This window comes from Gallus gallus, chromosome 19 (assembly GCF_016699485.2).
Source record: "Gallus gallus isolate bGalGal1 chromosome 19, bGalGal1.mat.broiler.GRCg7b, whole genome shotgun sequence".
NCBI classification, from domain to species: Eukaryota; Metazoa; Chordata; class Aves; order Galliformes; family Phasianidae; genus Gallus; species Gallus gallus.
In genome coordinates, this window is record NC_052550.1 from 5,829,752 (window position 1) to 5,848,437 (window position 18,686).

Below are 18,686 nucleotides of genomic sequence, written 5' to 3' on the forward strand. Positions count from 1 at the left end.
CCGGACGTGGCCCCGTGAACGCTCCGCCCCATCCCGCCCCGTCCGGAGCCGCCCCAACGAGGCGGGCGCCGCCCCACCAACCTCCATAGGCAGCAGCGTTCGGCTTTGTAAAAAATTTATTAAGCCACTCTAAGACGGTACAACCACCGGGACAGCACGGCTGGGACGCACGGGGGGGCAACGGAGCCACGAGCACGTGAAGGGGGCCACCAAGAGCAGGGAGAGGATGTTGAATATCAACAGTACGAAGAGTGCCGGGGAGGCAGGATTAGGCGTAGAGGTCCTCCCTGTCGGCGGAGTAAACCTCCCCCTCCTGCAGCAGGGCGAAGTTGAGGAAGTGAGAAGGGCGATGGACCTCGTGGTAAAACTCCTTGGGGTTGGCGAGCTGCAGCTCGTATTTCATGTTGGGGTCGTGGCGAACACCTGGGAGAGAGTTGACACGTGAGCCAGCACTGTGGGTCCCTTCCAGCCTGGGATATCCTATGATTCCTTATCCACCTGGAAGCCCCTCCTGCCCTCACAGCCATCAGGAGCTTAATGGAGCCCTCTGCACTCATGAGAGGGTTCTTAAAGCAGAGCAGCGGGGAGTTTCAAACCCACACAATCATCACACTGCGTCCCATGGCTCCCTCAGAGATTCAGAAGCAATAACCCCGCAGTCCTTTCTGGTTAGAGGAAGTCGAGCATTTTGTCTGCCAGTCTCTTCATTTCCTGACCCCCTTCTGCAGCTGTCTGTGGTTCACCAAGCTGGTGTACCCACTGCAGGACCCCCCGCTACCCTCCCCTATTGGGCACAGCTTCCTTTTTGCATTTTCCATTATCATCTCCTCTTCCTGACAGACATTAATTATTCAGTGGCAATATATCAGACACTGCAATCCAGCCAAAGAAGATGGTCTCAGGCCTGATTTTCCCCTCTGTATCAGAATTTGCTCTCTTGCTGCCTCAAATCATTAAGAACTGACATCCCAGAACAGCCACCATGGAAAGGTTAAACGACAATGCTAAAATAACCCTGCCAGCTACACAGAGAAGGTCAAGCTTCAGGACACGTAAGGAATGCTCCCCCTGAAGAGCTATTTCCTTCTCCTCCCCCAAGCCAGTCACACTGCCTCCCCTTCCTGCCCCTTTCCTGGGCAGTCAACTCACCCATGAAGTTGTAGTTCCAGGATCCCTGTGCTGGAACCATGAAGAAGCCAAGGAAGCGATCTGACAGCAGCATCTGCACCCTCTCATAATGGGATGGCAGGTAGCCCTTGGGGTTGTTCCCTTTGTCCGTGTTCTGCCTGCCCCACTCGTAGCCACTTGGGGTCAGTTTGTAGGCTGTCAGCGTGCAGGAACCTGGTGTAAAACTGAAGGGGAGCAGAGAGATGGTGTGGGTCAGATTAATTTGAGACAGAGGAAAACAAGAAATAAGCAAACAGTCCCTTTCTGTCAGATTTTTAGATTGAGACCTTCATGTGTTCCCAAGAGGGGAATGCAGCACAGAAGCCCTGCTGCCTCTCACCTGCAGGTGATGATGATAGTTTTCTCCCCATCCCAGGAGGGGTTGTCAGCCATGACTTTGGCATGGGTGGTGACATCCTGTGGTGACAGCTGCGGGGACTCATTTGGTTGGGTATGAATCCACCCCAGAGGTTCCATTTCCTACAGAATGGAAAGTGAAAACCATTGACTCAACAAGAAGAAACTGAAAGCTGCGAGAAAGGTATTTAAATGAGTGCTTCAAGCACAGTACAAAGTACACAGAGACTAAAGGCTTCCCCCTTTCACCTGATCCCAGATCAGGCAGACTTTAGAGGTGTGTTACTCAGGCAAGCACATTGGAGCCGAGTGGCAGCAAGACTCCCCTGTCACCTGGGTCTGTTCTGGAGGTGATGATCTTCCACACTCCCTGGGAGCAGAAACTCAACTCACCTTGAGGTACTCATGCTGAGGCAGCTGCCCTGGGAGATGCACAGTCTGGTGTGTTCCCCACTGGGGTACCATCACAATGCACCGGATCTCCTTCACTTGGGGATTATCAGGAGGGCTCACTCCATACAGGTAACCTGCAATCTAGGAACACAAACAAACACCCACTTTACAAGCCTAGAAGAGACCTCCTATAACCACGTGAGAGTTCCTAAAGCAAGTTTCTCTTGTCCAGCAGCTCCTTGCTAGAGTAAGATCACATCGTAGTTATGTTCTGGGCTGAAAGTCCTTCAGGCCACCCGAGTCCAACCTAAAGAAGCCTCTTTGACCTGGCATGCACTCAGCCACAGAATGGATGTCTGCCTCCAGCCCAGAAACAGCAGCAAGCTCCCAGCCTTTCACCACGAGGCCCTGGGAGCTGCCTGCCCAGGACTGGCGCATGCACAAGCTGCACAGATACTCCAATAGCCTCGTTACACACTCACCTGGGCTCGCAGATCTGAGATGCAGATGAATTTCTTCAACACATTCTTGGGAAGAATGTACGTATAGCCCGTTTCCTTTATGTCATCTGATGAAACATAAATGTGGTTTGTTCTCAGGTGGAGGTTGGCAGCAGAAATGGCTCTGTGAAGAAAAGGAAAAGATTATAACAGGGCACACAGATCTCACCTTTTCCCACTGCGTAACAGCTCTGTCTTCCCTCCTACCTGACTCGCCACTCAGTCTTGGAGGAGAAAGTCTGGGTTTCATAGTTGCTGGTTGTGGAGGTGATGATTTCATCTCCATGTTTGTTAACAGTGCGGGTCTGTGTGGCTGTCAGCTGCGACTGCTCCTTGGTTTGCTTCTCAATTTCTGCAATCTGCTGTCTCTGCTGAGAGGGAGCAGAGATCTCCATGCCCAGGATAATGTCTCGGATCTCTGATTGTGTCAGGGATGCAACATTCACACTGAAAGAGAAAATCCATCATGTCAGCCACACGTCAGGTCCATCTCACAAATACAAAAGCTCACACACAGAGCACTACAGAAAAATGAAACCAAGACTTTTTAGGACAAGAGGAAGGACAAAAAAAAAATAACAGTCATGTGATACAAAGATAAGGAAAGGCGGATGGGATTCTGCAGCAGGACAGTAGCTTACTTGTTCTTCTTGCCATAGTCAGCAAGGATCAGATCTTTCAGCTGCACCTCCACCTTGATCCATTCCTCATCTGTCAGGGTTGGCCAGATGTGGTGAGGCTCTGTTATGGTCGTCTTGTCTGGTTTCAGAATAACTTTGGCTCTATCATTATTCACATGCAGTGCCCGGAGAATCAGAATCAGACGTGAGAATGCCTTGGAGAGAAAAAAAGAAAAAGATGCAGCTTGTCAAATGCATGTGAGTGTACTTGCATTTGGTTTTCCTCCATCACACCACTCCTCTTTTTGGACGCAATGAGAGCACGTGAGAATTGTCAGTAAATCAATCTGAAGAAGGATTCAGGCAGACCAAGAGCAAACACTCTGGAGCATACGTGGAGGGACTTCTGAAACCTCAGCTCTTGTTTTGTGCCAGTGGGAAAGTAAAGTGCAGACTATGCATGACATCCTCACCGTGTAGGAAGAGATGGTTTTCAGCCAGTCATCGTAGAGATTGAAGAGAACCATCTGAGGTTCAGTAGCCTTCAGAATGAGATCACCAAACTTCTCCACTTTCAGACAGGCCTGGAAAGGCAGCTGCAACTCGGAGCCTTTGATCACAATATTGGGGAAATCCAGCAAGTGCACCTGGAGTTTATTGAGGAGAGGAATTAATTCACAACTAGCGCAAAACATTAGTCCAGATTGAGGCCTTCCTCAATCTGAAGGATTGAGGAACTGTTCTGCAACCTCACAAAGCTTTTATAATGTCCCTTCATGGCACTGTGTGCATTGTTACCTCAAGTGGGTCCAGCATGCCCTTTCGAGTCACTATGATCTGCTTAGGCTGCTCCTCCACAGGAAGTGAGCGGATCAAGGCAGCCACTTCTTCAGCAGTCTTCCACTTGGCCAGCTACAAAGAGACAGCTAGGTTAGAACAGTATCTCCTAGCTAACAGCAAAGTCTCCACACCTCTTGGAATCAGAGGCGCCCAAACCAAATTCTAAAAATACAACAGAAATTTATGGCTTATTTCAGATCAGTGACAAGGCCTAACATTTCCCTCTTAGTGATCATAGAGGGCAGTTCCCATTCCCGGAGCTCAGTTACCCCTGACTGGCTTGCAAAAACAGCTGATTACACCACCTCCCTGGCTTCAGCACCTCACAGTCTTTGCACTGCACAGGATGTTCGGCCAAGAGCAATGTGATTTGCTGTACCAGTGAGCACAGCACCATTTCTCAAGTGCTGCTTGAGGACACAGACTCTTTACAGTTCAAAAACATCACAACATCCGTGCCTGCATTCTTACACTTCTTTATCCCATGCTAATGGTTGCAAGAGCACAGGTCATGCACTGGCAGCTGGGGCTCCAAACTTGTTTCAAGGCAGGAAGGTAAAGACCTTCAGCAATACTTTCTGCTCAACTGAGTATTCCAAAACATCAGTGCATGCCCCTGCCTTGCTGCCAAAAGCACAAGAAGCAGCCAGGTCCCACCTGTCCGAGACGCTTTTGTCCTGCCCACACAGATGTGTGGATGATCTTCAGGAAGAGCTGACCAGTCCTAGGGTTGAAGATGAAAATGGCTCCATTGATAGGTTTTGTGGTCAAATTCCCTTCAAAAGTCTGAGAAAATAAGAAGCAGAAAGCACAGTGAGATGAATGCAGCCTATCCAACCATCTACACAACAGCTGACTTGTTAAGTGCTTTGAGCAGGAACTATGCTGGAAATACAAGAGCTGCTCTGTGCACACTGCAAAAGATTTAGGTGCATGTTAATTCCTACTTTTCCCTCAGGCACACCTCCTCAATCATCCCGAGCTAAGGACATTTACAGCCCCTGTCTTTCCCCCTTAAGATGCAGCTCTGGCCTTACCTTATGAATGGTCACTCTGTACACATTGGTGTCATCCACAAACCAGATGATCTGGTTGGAGAAGAGCTCTCCATAGTTCTGAGAGGAAAGGTAGGGTTCTGTGGGCTCAGATGAGTACAGCTGCAAGCCCTTACGGATTCGTTCTCTCAGCACATACAGCGCAGGATTTGCTTTCATGATTTTGGCCATAGCCTGCTGGATCAGAGGTTTGCTACCAGGGAACCAGTTCCCATATGCACTGAAGAGGAAAACAGAGAGAAACAGTTGTTGCCATCAGGACTAAGATGAAGGGACAACAGCACGTCTCCATGTGCAGCAGACAGGCACCTTTCTGCCTGTTGTCTGCCAGTGGATGATTTCTCTTGTGATGTTCTTGGAGCTGTTCAGCTATAGCTTATCCCTACTCTTCCCCTCAGTGGGAAGCCACAGCATGCACGTGCAGCAGTCCCACAAGAATTGCATCTTCTGCAACTGTCATCCTAGAGAGGTCTGCTTGATGGGACATCTCTCCCTTGCTCTTTCATGAAGAACAGTCGTTCCCTCTTGCAGATGGCCTTTAAACAAGGCCTGCCCCTGAACTCCATCTGACAGAGATCTCTTAAGAAAACAAATGATGAGTGAGCTGAACTATTCTTACAGCAACTCCTGCCTGGAACACAGCCCAGTTTGAAGATGCACTAAGAGACATCCATGAACTATCAATTACAGCTAAAATACAGACGGTGCAGTTCTTACCTGTGTAAATTATAGGCCAGATCGATGGCAATGAGCACACCAGTGGGAGATGGATAGATACTCATGTTGTCTGTAGTGTAGTCCAGGAACTTGGCTCTTGCATAGCGTTCAATGTCATGGGAATCATAATCTCCCCAGCGCAGCTGGATATCTATCCAGTACTTCTGAGTGGTGGTGCTGTCCATCACATCTCTAAGAAAGCAAGCCAGAGTAATTAAACCTTGCATAGAACTCTCCTGCAGTTGCTGCACATCTCTTTGGCAGAGAGTAACTGCTACCAAGCCTGATCACTGAAGCCAGGTACTATATGCACACCCTACTGAAAACAGAACATCTACCCATACTAGCCCTGCACTTTCCAGGCATGATTATGTATTCTTGGGTACCCAGAGAAGTATGTCAGCTCTGGGCTCCCAAGTTATAAGGTCTTTTGCTCAGGGACAAGCTCAGCAGCTTGTCTCTGTATAGGGAAAAGGGAAACACTCACTTGGAATCTGCAAGCAATGATGGACGTGACACATTCCACTTGTAGGAAGCAAAGAGAAGGATATCTGCACATGAAGAATTCATCTTGTACGATTTCCTGGGATGGATTGTCTCCTTCTGCACTGTTTCAATCTCTAGAGCATCCAGCTCCTGATCAAACACCTGGGGAAAAGGCAGTCAAAGGTGAGCTGTGTTCAAACAGTCTAACTACCAGAGTCTATCCACAACACAGACATAAGCAGGTATGGAGGAAAATCCAGTTTCCTCCTCTTCTCTGTCAAATTACTAGAGGAGTTGCTTTGCTAGTGTCATGAGCAGGAGGCTGTTAGTACACAAGGAGTGAGTGTGCACTGAACAAAGCTAGTTAACACGCTGCTCACCTGACACAAATCCATTACAATGCTCTCGTGGATCTTTTGCCACAAGTGAGCTCGGAAAATCTGAATGAGAGAAATCTTCAGCGTGGGGATCTTGCCATGCATAAATATACCTGTCAAATCCAGCTGCACCTGAAAGCCAACATATACCTGCAAATGAAAAATAGATGTGAGAACATGTAACAGTACAGTTAGTGAAGATTAGAGAGCAGAACTGCTGCTGCTCAGAAGGCTTAGATCTGCAGCTCGCCAGAAGAACCAAATTAACTGCTCTCAACTCAGCACAAGTTCCTGAAAGCTAATTTCAGATACTTACGTTGGCTCTGTTAATGGTAGGAGACCACCACAAAGTAAATCTTCTGTTTGGAATCTGATTCAAACCCGATCTCTGGGCATTTGTCAGCTTCTTCCACTTCATGGACTCCTCAAAGCCACTGGCCTTCTCCCTAGAAGCGACAACCGTGTTAGATGCTCCTAATCACAGATGATCTTCATGTACCACATAAAATAGAAGCAAGGCACAAGCACATAAAGAGCAAGGACTGCTTCACGTAAAGAACTTCCATGGAATCACACACATAAATCTAGTTATACTGCAATGCCAGGTATCCTCAAACTGAACTATGTGGTGTGCTCCTGGAAAACAGAACAGCTCAGCACAGTAAGTGTAGCTTGAGCCAAGAACTTCTCCTGGTGCACCACTAAGCTCCAATTTGCACGAGGCCAGATCAAGGTTTCTCTTACCAGAAGAGACCCTCCCATGTAGGGAAGTAAGTGCCCTTGAAGAGAGTGTGCTCCAGGATCCCCTCCACTCCACCCAGTGCTTGGATCATATCAGTGCGGTAGTTGTTCAGGTTCCACAGCTTCCCATCGTGGCGCTGATGTGTCCACCAGAATGGGTTCTGTTTCAGGACCTGCAAACAACAGCCCACCAGTGAGCAGCTCTGCATCCACATCGTTTAACCATGCTGGACTAATTTTGGGAACCAAGATGATGCCACTAACAAGTACAAAGCCTCACACACCCATTCTGGAAGATAAAGCTCATCTACAAGTTCGGCCAGTACCTAGTAGGCAATTCAGATTGGGCAGTATCTAAGATGATGATGTCTGAAATTCACACTGAGAAATTCCCTGCCAATACCTGATACTGCTTGAAGTCAGTCCTGACTCTCCATCCTTTATCATAAGCCAGGGTATGCCGGTCCTTCTGGAAAAGGGTGTTAATACGAGGAATTCCTCTGTCCCACGAGTCCTCCAGATCTTCCAGCGTCAGACGCCTGAAGAAAAAAAACATCCCCACACTCTGTTACCTCTCAGTTTTATGGCAGTGCATTAATATTTCAGGGGATGAGATCACAGAAAGAATACAGATTTCAAGGCTCTGCCAGGAGAGGTTCTAAAATGACTGACGCTCAGAAAAGCATCCACAGCCATCGCTATAAACAGGCTGATGTCAATCAGCCAAAAGGAAAAGCCTGCCCTGGTAAGTAAGCAGAACTAACAAAGGAAATGGGTCTGATATCAGCTTTTCCTAGCATCACCTGGCATATCATTTGCCTTCAGCTGTGCCAAGGATGTGCTGCTTGCAGAGTCCATGCCTTCTCTGGAGGCAAGAGTGCATTTTGCAGACAGTTTGTACCACATATCAGAGGCCCAGCAAGGTCTGCAGAACTGAAGCAATGCAAGGCTTCCCACCACTGCCTGCCCCCTCCACAGACAGAGATCTAATTGGACATGGAAATATACCTGTTCTGGGCTATAGCCTCTTGTCGTTTGAGAGCATATTCTGCCCACACTCTCTGAGAGTCAATGAATTCACTCTCCCACGGCTGGATGTAACGATACAGATTTGGGATGAGCTGGTCCTCCTCGTGACTCATCCCTGAGCGGAAATGAGTAATGCCAACATCGGTCTGCTTGGACCACCTGGAGCAGAGAGGCAGAAGAGTGAGGTAGGAGCAACGGGACATCACCAGTCACATTGACATGACGTACAGTAAAGACAACCTATCTCTGCAGCAAGTCGTGGTTTAGCATTCCCAAATATTTTAATGGGAAAGAATATCTAACAGAACACCTAAATCACGTAGGCATTTTGGATCAGGCAGTATTACTCACCTCAGGTCAGACTGTGGGATGAGAACGTGTCCCATGGAGAGCATCCCCAGACCTCCCAGCTCTTTAGGGGTGTAGAACACCACAGGTGGAAAACGGCTAGGCATTTTGGAATTCAGACCAATTTTGATTCGAGTCTGGATTTTATTCTCACACTTCACCAGCAAGTCAAGCAGCTCCTGAGTATTTACAACAGCTTCCCGGAAATATGTCATCAGGCCAATCAGAGCTGTATTCCATTTATTGACAATCTGAAAAGGAAGGCCCAGGATCAGTTTTCAGCTCGTTCTTCAAGCATCTGCAGGAAGTTCTGTCGCACAGCTCACTTCCACCTTACCTTAGTGAAGGTTGTAGAGCCAGACGCCATGAGGATCTGCCTCACTCTGTTGTGAAATCTCTGCATAGACTCATCATCAACACGCAGGAAGCACTGAGCTGTGCGTTCCTTGGTGACCTGCAAGAGCACAGGGCTATGGGTCACTTACAAAGCAGATGAAAGGAAGAGTCTAGACAGTTTTGGGTCCTCCCTTATAGCTCCCCAAGGATTCCCCATCCCTCACAGGAAAGAAAGCTCCCAAATTCATTTCAATTCTACCTGTTGACATTCTCAGGTACACAGCTGCCAAATGCACGCTGCCAAGTACTCCCCCCAAACAGGTACAAGCCTTGTTTTGATGCTGGGTACAGACAAAGCAGGGACTGCTTTCCCAGCCTGCCAAACTCTCCCCATACCTCATTCTGCAGGTTCCAGACACCATCCTTGTGGGTGAACTCCTCATAGCTGGTGCGGCATTTGGGCAGAATGCGGCACTCAAAACCACACATGTTAAACAGCAAATTGGGGTTATCCTTGCTGTAAACAGACACGAAGCTGTTCTCCCACTGCACCGTGGTGACGGATCGAGGCAGGCGGTTCTTGATATCCCAGAATACAGCACGGCCACTGAAACAGTATGGCATGCACAGTGAGGCCAGGCTCTGAAACTAAGGTGAAATACAAACTGGACCAAGTTCTCAGTGCTTTCCTCAGCACTATGGTCTCTCACACCAATCACTCTCTGTCAAAACTGACACAAACCTCCTCATCTCTTCTTCCTTTCCTGAGCACCTGCCTATCAATCTCGAATACTCATTTATCACAACTAATTTACCCACCATTCTACCCTTTGTGTTCCCAGGTTGCATCACTTACAGGTTGACATCATGCTTCATGAGGCGCATCCGAGCATCCCGAGGCCAGCACTTCTTATTGTTGTAGCCTACAATGTTCTCGTTGTTGGGATCTGGATGCTCTGTCAGGTACCGTTGAATCAAGTCCCTTGCCTCATCTGCTGTAAACCTGGAAATAAACAGAAGGGGATCTGTGGTGACACAAACATCTTCCTCAGATGGACTGCCCACAGGGATAAGGATCCAGAGAGCCCTCACCTGAAGAAGATGTGAATGCGATCGATGTATCTGCAGAAAAGGCGAATGGGATGGGCCACCTCAGTTGCAATGTCTTGGAAGCTGAGGAAGTCATTTGGCATCTGGGGAGGCCCAGCCATTTCACTGGCACGGTGCAGACCCAGCACCAGCAGGTCCATCACAAGCCCATAATACTGGACGATGAAGGAAGCAAACTGCAGACCACGAATAATCCCGTAGGAGTTTGTGTGATTCATGTCCTGAGGAAAAAGAAGTGTGAGAAACCTGACTGTCACAATATACCAAAAACCTTTACCTGAGCAGCTGCTTTTGAGCAGGGCCCAGAAGGGTTTTCTTACTCCCTCATCACCTCTTCCCCCAGCAAGTCTTGTGTCCCAGTTCCCCCTTCACCACCACCACCACAGGTCACAAACCACTCAATTATACAGTTCACACACTTTTCTGACAGTAATCATCACCTTGTAGTTGATCACCACGTTGTTTTTGGCTGTCATGTAGTCAGCAATGTTGTGATCAACAATAAGACGCAACAGCCTGTTGAGTAACGTCAGGTCAATCTTCTCATACATCTTCTCAAATCGAGATTCCAGCATCACATTGCATTCACCTTCACTTGTTTCCCAAACGTCTTGCAGATTATTAATGCCTGAGGAGACAAACAGGTGTGTCACATTACGTGACGTGGCAATTTTGAGTGCAGAAACACCCTTCCAGGCATGAAAAGTCAGTCTATTTTCTGTAGTGTTTTTCATCCCCTTTTTTCCTTCCAGTCTACCCAGGAACTGGAACAGGAACATACAATCAACCACAAATGTTACAGAAGTTCTCTTCCTCCAGTGTTAACCTACAAAATACAGCCTCGGAGTGTAACGATTAGCTGTATTATTGCTGCAAGTATGAAAGCTCAGCTTGCAAGTGGACTCTTCAGCAGCAAGCTCCTGATAACAAAACTCATTTTACCATGGAACACAAGACCCCACTAACCTTGGCACCACTTGTACACTAACAGTGGAGGAGGTTCAGTGTCAGCAGGCTTGATCCAAGGAGGGAAGAGTCTTCTTTTATCAGCCTCATACCACAAGTACTGATCCAGATAAGCATCTGTGATTTTCTCCAAGGGCTCAACATCATAAACAGGAACCAGGTGGCTGTAGAGATCCATGAACTCAATGCCAACCTGGAAAAGAGAAGGTAAATCTGAAGCTTATACCTGACAGAGAACACTCTTGATAGTCTTGCTGCCATGTACCTGAACACAGTGTAAGTTTTTTGTATCCTCTGGCTTTCACCATGACACTTACCTCCTTGAACGCTCTCTGAGTTAAAAGGTGTCGTTTGATTCTGGACAGAGCTTCATGAGGATTATCATAAGCCTGTTCAATCAAGCCCAGCTCCTCCCTCTGTGACTGATTCAGGCGAGATTTCACACTGGAAGTGAGAAAGAACAACCGTTTGTGCACTCAAGCATGAACAAACTAATATCTGCTGCATTGAACTGACGAAAGATAAGTGTTCAACCAAGCAGCTCAAGACAAGATCTCTAATTCTTCACAATTCACAGTCAGTCCCAATTGGCAGAGTCCATGAAGAATGCCCAGGCAGCCTTGGCAGTACCATATCCCATAGTATCACCCTGCCTATTCTGGGTAAGTGTTACAGTGTACTCAATTCCAGGAATAATGGATAACAAAATAGTTTCAGAAGCCTTTCCCAGAGCAGATGTTTGACCCTTGAGAGAAACTAGTCACTTCCCAGTGCTTACCTGTAAGCTTCCTTCAGCCTCTCCAGGGCCAGTATGAGCAACTTGGTATCGTGCTTGTAGGACAATGGGGGGAATGGAATGGGTGAGAACCTCCTGCTTTCCAGCCAGTGCACTGTGGTTGTGTACACAGCAACAGCCTCTTCTGCGGTGATGTAAGGCCCATCCTGCACAACCACAACACCATGATTAGTCAGTGGAAGTTTGCCTATGGCAACAGCACCAACCTGGGCAACCTCAGGCAAGAGAGAAGTACCTTCAAGTAATTATGCTGCCGCTCCTGCTCAGCTTTTAAGTAGAGTCTGGTCAGCCGGCCCAGATTCTTCTTACAGACAGTCTTGTCCACAGTGGCACCCCGACGGATACGCTCTCTGTTGTAGTGAGCTGTATTTGTCCACCAATCAGCTTTTGCCTTCACATACCTCAGGATCATGTTCTCAATAGGAGTTGGCAGCCCAGGAACCTGGGAAGGGAGAAGTAACACGAGAAGGAAGGAGTAAGAGCCTTTGTAAGAGCAGTTCAGCCTGACAGATGTTACAACTGAAAGACAGGCCAAACGAGGGACTTACCTTCCAGGGGATATTGGCCTTCCAGCACCGCCAAGCCTCACTAAGATGCTGCAGGATGGTTCTGGCTTTGTTCTGTTTGATCCCTTCTGGCATCATGTCCAGAATGTCATGCATTACAGCTGCCCTCAGCTCCAGGTCAAAGTGAGACTCCACACGCTGCTTTGTGACAGTCTTTGCTACACCCTTCGAGTGACGGCCTGCAAAAAGCAAAATACTTCAGCAGTTCAGACATTACTGAGCAGTGCTGCTCTTCTTTGTATTAAAGGAGTGTCCTCCAGAGAGGTACAGGATGCCAGAAAAAATTAAACTGCTACATAATTGGAGAGATAAGAATACACGATCAGGAGACTATAGACTCCAGAGTGCTATGGATCAGGGAATTTCCATTTGAAAACTACTGTGGGTATGCTGGTCTTGTAAAAGCTCTAAACAGGACAACAGCCATTGGGACTGATGCAGAATACAGGCACAGACTACCACTTGGAACAGAAATCTGGAGTTTAAGCTGGCAAGCAAACAGCATTAATCTTTACCAGACACCCCTCATGTCCAAGATTTACACAATGTGCTGACCTTCAAACTGCCTGGCCAGCAGATTCCCCAGCCAGCGTTCCAGCAGTGGCGTGATGCCCCTCATGAAGAACAGCCACACTCTCCAGCCTGGAGCCCAGAAGCCACAGCCAGGACCTTTGCCCACAGGTCCCTGGAAGAAGTGAGACACAATAACAAGTCATTTAGTGACACTCTCTTGTTGGTCAGTTTACTTGAGGTCACCACCTCACAGGAAAGGTGGAACTTACTGTGTTAAACCTGTAGTAGATGAGATGTTTCAGGTCCTTGCACATACGAATCTGCCTCATCAGTTTGTACTTGTATCTGTACATCCCTGTCAGCTGACCGACATGGGCAAAGATGTACTGCAAGCCATCTGCCAACTGAAACACAACAACACAGTCAGAGATAACAATAAAAGCTACACACATCGCCTCAAGAAGCCAGGCTTATTTTGCAGCTAGGAGTAGAGTGCATCAGGCTGCCTAAAGCTCCTACCAGTCACTCATGAGATAACCAATTCACATAAACTGAGATAACAGCAGAATTTCACACAACACTGCACGCTTTCTCTACTTCCTCCTTCTCCAAAACACTGCAACAATCAGTCGTTCTGTGCATCCTGTATAATCCCATCCTGATATTCCTTCTCTCAACTTCCCCTCCCCACCTTTAAAAGAAAAGAAGAATCAGGCCTACCTGAAATGCATCTACATTTCCAAGTCTGTACTGGACGTGGCTGTCCACCACCAATTTAGTCAGCCGCAGAACCTCTCGGCACAGATGGAAAGCATTACCAAAACGGGATTTTTTCCTTTCCTGGGAAAGAAAGAGATTCAGGATTTCTGTAACAACATTGCCTAAGAGTCAAACAGCTCTAATTTAGTCTGTACAACAACAGAACAATTGAGTCACTACAGTCAGCAATACCACTTTAGCTACTACTTAAACCTTCAAGTAAACTTTGCTGTTAAGCACAGGGGTTGTACCTTAGTGGTGAGGGTCTTTACTGGCTTCAGGTTAAAGTTGTAATCCAAGTGAAGGTAGTTCAGGTTCTTTCTGTGGATCAGCAAGTTCAGCATATTGTAGCCCTGGCGACACACCTGCAGGCCTACTTCCACCCAGTCCAGCTTTGTTGACTGGAAAAACTTTGTAGCCTTGAAGGAGCGGAATAGGTACCTGAACAGAGAAGAGTCTTTAATCAGCTGAATCCCCTACACAGATAAGGAGTTCCCCACTGAAGAGGTCCCATTTACCTCTTCTTCTGGGCCTTAGGGGGTCTGTGCTTGAGGGCATTTAGAACATAGTATTTCAGCAGCTTCTGATAGGAGACTCGCACTTTCACTGGCTGGCCAGCTGGGCAGTGCTCACGATACCTAGGGGTGAAACAGACTTTAAATTTTCAGATAATTCATATTCCTTCAAAAATGAGTCTACAGACTCTCCTAAAATCTCTAGAAACCAGGCAAACAAGATCACTTTTTTCCCCACTGTAACATCATACTAGTATTAATGTCACAATCACTAGAATATACTGTCCCCACAGGAAGAACTCACCAGTTCTTGACCAGTGGGATGTCAAGAGCTCTCCGAGTCCTCCCAGACCTCAGATTGAATGGCCGTGGGGCCCACAGCAAGGCAATGCCATTGGCTGTGTTGTCTGTGTAGAGTGGGGTATCCTTCAAGAAAGGTTCCACAAACTCTGGTAACTCAAACTCTTCATCATCATCAGGTAGCGGTTCCTGACTCTGAAACCAGAAACCACACAGCATTTGCTTCCTGCACGATTCAATGTTTCAGCTTAGTTTTCTAAGTTAATTGAGTAAAAAGCATTTCTTTCTTGTTAGGGAATAAGTGCAACAGCGTTGATTATCTGAGAAGCAAAATACACTCTACAAGGGGCCAACAGGCAGAATTACCTCTGGCTACCGGTCAGAAGACCATAAAATAACACTGCAATTTAGGCACTGAACTTTATCCTAGAGACTACACGACACAGCTTTGAGCAATTACAGAAGACAGAAAACAACTGCACAAGGGTTTTTTTTTTTTTGTGAAACTCCTGAAATAGGTATGCATTTGTGCCATTATCAGAAACAAGTCCCATTGCTAAAGTCCTATTGCCTCCACACATACGGTTTATTGTAGGTTCTCCTGGACAGTGACTCACCTTAACAGAATGTCTGTGTGAAATGGGGTTGATCAGTGGATCGAAATAAAAAGCTGGGAGATCAGGATCTTCTGTTTTAATGAAAACAACGTTTGGAGTATGATACCTACAACACATAACGAGTATGAGAATGCTGATGGCTTCTCCCTCCTCTCCTTACCCTCGAGACTGCTGCACTTACCAGGTCAGGTGGACGTGGTGGGGGAGGTTATTGTACAGGTATGGGAAAGCAATTTTGTACTCTGTCCTGATTGGCTGCCTGATGATAATTTTGTTGATGTCGTTAAACTCATTCCAGTCTTCATCCCTCAAATAAGGCAAAAAGAAATTGTCACACAAGCGTTTGGGGAGACAGAAAGACAAATATTCTTGACCAAAAATGCAGTATCAGTGCCTTTACTTTAGCTTTTTCTTCACAGTAAGAATCAGTGTCCAAAGCAACAAGCATATCATAATGCTAAAGAGAGCAAATGCTCAGAACTAACTAACCCAACGAAAGATACATGGTAACAGATCGGTGACCCTCAAAATCTTTTTCCAGATAACTGTGTATCTTTCCTCCAAGATTTAACACTTACTGCAAATTGATGTCTCTAACAAGAGGCTCAAACTTGGGACCTCCAGGAATAGCCATGTTCAGGGCCTTGGAGGTGAAGAACGCTTTCAGATCAAACAAATAGAAATAGTTGTCATCCACAAGGTCAGTGAGCAGCTGATTGGCCAGCCGATACAGCGTGGACATCATAGGCAGAGTGAACTGCCAGCGCTGGTAGGTAGAACCATTCACGTATCTACAGAGAAACAAAGCATAGGACAATCATTACACAGCCAGAAGACAACCAGTCCTTTACCTTTCTGCTATTTGCAGAAAATATCAAGGATAGCTAACTCTTGTCCCCCTCTAGACAGAAAAATAAAATTTACAGGCTTGTTGAAGAGCTCCATGGACTACATCTGCCCAGTTCCCCTCCATCTCCATATCCAAACTAACACGCCAATATCTGACAAGATTCAAGTGCCTCCAGCGTGCAAGCATACTCTATATTTAATACATAAACTCAAATAAAAACTAGATGATCCAGGTTTTCATCTTTATGGTGTGCCAAAAAACATCAGTTTTATCAGTTACCCGTGCAGTAGCCTGCCTGGACAGAGAGGCCTTGATGGCCTTCCCTCGACACTGAAGACAGAGGGATGACTTTATAGTAGTCAGATTCCCCCTTCTATCCTTGAAGGAAGAATCCCTCCAACATCACGCACAGACCAACATCATACAAGCAAAAGTTATGCACTTTTGCATACGTGTAATTTACATAGTGCATAAACATTGTGTTGTTTCTTTTCTTAAATCCCCACAGTGAATTGTGCTACCAGGTAGGCACATACTTTCTGTTGTCTTTCAGAGGCTGGTGGTCGTAGAACCAGTCCAGCACTGGGGCATCTTCCTCCGGATCCAGCTCAAGCTGAATCGCTTCCAGGGGTTCCACATCTAGAATGTTATCAGCATAATCCAGAGGGGGTTCTTCATCATCAAATGGGGGGAATCTCATCCTCTTGAAGTGACGTCTGTCCCTCTTCTCTCGCCTCATCATAATCCACATGGACCTAGCAGAAACCAGAGACCATTACACGCTGCCTTTATTGTGGATGCACAGTTATTTGCTCATGGTGTCCCCCCACAGTTAAGGAAAAAGCACTTACCCCCACTGTGCAATGTACACTGGCTCTATAACCCAGGGAATCTCATTCACAAAAGAGATGGCTCCCGTGATGTGATACAGGACTGGAACATCTCTGATTTGTTCCCAAGGCATAGGCATGTTCTCCAAGAGCTTCAGAACGGCATGAGGCATGTACTTCAAAGCACTGCAACCAGAAATCAAGGAAGATCACAGCTGGAAGGCATCTCCAGAGAACAGTCACCTGTCTCCAGCAAGTTAAGTTACCTGTATACCTCCCACTTCTAGAAACAGCTCAGCTAACCTGCTCATAAAAGCCTCCAGTGATGACCTCACTAACTTTCTTTACTATCCTTCTTCTTCACAGATTCTACTACCAAAAGGTTTTTTCTACTGGTCAGCTTCAGAGAGATGGTTATGCATTAAAAATGTTCAAGAATAATAACACTAAAAAGCAATGAATGAGCTTTTCTGGGTAACTCTACATTAACACAACAGGTTGTGCTTTGCACAAGACAGTTCTCTGTGCCCAAACAACAGAGAAACACCGATGGAACGTTTTAATCATGAAAAAAAAAGCTGATTAGTTCATAATCTCCCCCCAAAACCTCTTCTCAGCTATATGCCATTCAGAACAATGCTTCTCCTTAGGAACTCCAAGCACCAACTTCATCAGCTTATCTTCTCCTGCACCCCAGTGACACCCTCGTGCTGTGATGCTGCTGTCTGAGCACAGCTGCCCCTGGGAGCCCTGCGCTGAAGGCAGTGCCTCTCAGGGGGAGCTCCGTACCCCAGGTAGACGCGCTTATCGTGGCGGAACTTCCTGTTGGTCATGTCACCGTGGTCGCGGATGATTTTCCGGACGTGCTCAGGGGGCATGTCCTCCTTCTGCGCGTCCACGAAGCCGAATTTCCTCTTCTCCGCATAGCGCTTGGCCTGCAGCTGTTGCCACTTGCGGGCTGCGGGGACAGAGAAGCAACGGGATGTGGTCAGGCGCACCCCGTTCGGCGAGGCGGAATGGGGAGAGGCCGTACGCACCTTTCTCCTGCAGCTTCTCCTCAGACATATAGTCGGGCAGCGGCGCCATCGGGGTCGGCACCGGCGCGCAGCCGCCGCGGTACGGGAAGACGGCAGCCATGGCGACGCACCTGCGGGGGAGGAAGAACGGGCTCAAAGCGGGATCACGGCTCCCCCCCGGGCCCTCCTACGTCCCTGAGGCCCGCCCCCCCGCACGCACCGGCCGCTGCGACGTCCCGCGCTTCCCCACCACAATGGCGGCGCAGCCCACCGCCACCGCGCCTGCGAGACCCGGATGTGGGCGGGGTGCGCAACCGGAGGGCCAGTCCAATCAGCCTTCGGGCAATCTCACAGACAGCAAGAACAGCCTATCAAAGCGCGAAAAGGGCAGGAGGCGGGATCAAGTGCGGAAGAGGAAAGGAAGCTGTTCCTAGAGTACACTTCCTGTGGAATGCCTGTTCTTTTCCGGTCCCGCCCTCTACCGGTTATGATTGGTGGAGAGAGATAGCGGTGACAGCACGACACCGGTTCTGATTGGGCAATCAGCCTGTGACAGCAGACCCCGGCTGTGGGGCCCAAGAGCCCTAGGGGCAGATAAGGCCCTACGGGGTGGGCCTGGGGTTCCCCCCATGAGAGAGAGGCCATCCCTTGCCCTTCTACCTCTGTCCCCACAGGAGGGGAAGGTTCCTGTCCCAAAGCTTGGCCCTGTTTCCTTCAGAGGAGACACACAGGACATACCCACAGTGCGTTCCCATGCACTGGGCTGTGCAGAGCTGCCAGGCCACCACTGTGAGACATCCCTGTGGGCTCCCAGCCAGGTCCCCAGTGTGTGGCATTGGCGTGGCAGCAGGAATGTGGTGACAATCGCAGCCTTGAGCAGCA

The 18,686-nt window shown here is 47.9% G+C and overlaps 1 protein-coding gene and 1 non-coding gene across 2 annotated transcripts; both read right to left on the bottom strand.

Moving 5' to 3' along the window:
* Window positions 1–98: 98 nt before the first annotated feature.
* PRPF8 (pre-mRNA processing factor 8) lies at window positions 99–18,107 on the bottom strand. The gene is made up of 43 exons (XM_415805.8): window positions 18,025–18,107; window positions 17,826–17,935; window positions 17,578–17,746; window positions 16,810–16,974; window positions 16,495–16,713; window positions 15,687–15,899; window positions 15,290–15,415; window positions 15,109–15,214; window positions 14,496–14,686; window positions 14,195–14,314; window positions 13,928–14,117; window positions 13,638–13,757; window positions 13,187–13,321; window positions 12,960–13,089; window positions 12,387–12,583; window positions 12,074–12,280; window positions 11,821–11,984; window positions 11,360–11,486; window positions 11,043–11,235; window positions 10,517–10,704; window positions 10,059–10,297; window positions 9,823–9,969; window positions 9,363–9,573; window positions 8,968–9,084; window positions 8,634–8,881; window positions 8,262–8,441; window positions 7,657–7,792; window positions 7,257–7,426; window positions 6,829–6,958; window positions 6,516–6,662; window positions 6,137–6,297; window positions 5,650–5,841; window positions 4,915–5,152; window positions 4,535–4,663; window positions 3,836–3,949; window positions 3,511–3,684; window positions 3,059–3,252; window positions 2,625–2,864; window positions 2,400–2,541; window positions 1,918–2,058; window positions 1,508–1,647; window positions 1,150–1,352; window positions 99–423 (listed from the first exon to the last, which is right to left on the bottom strand). The coding sequence occupies exons 2-43, from the start codon at window positions 17,923–17,925 to the stop codon at window positions 269–271; spliced, it is 7,008 nt and encodes a 2,335-aa protein (XP_415805.2). The 5' UTR covers window positions 17,926–17,935; window positions 18,025–18,107; the 3' UTR covers window positions 99–268.
* Window positions 2,541–2,597, bottom strand: MIR12234 (microRNA mir-12234). The gene has a single exon (NR_161989.1). It is a non-coding gene; the product is annotated as a microRNA mir-12234 (primary transcript).
* Window positions 18,108–18,686: the final 579 nt, after the last annotated feature.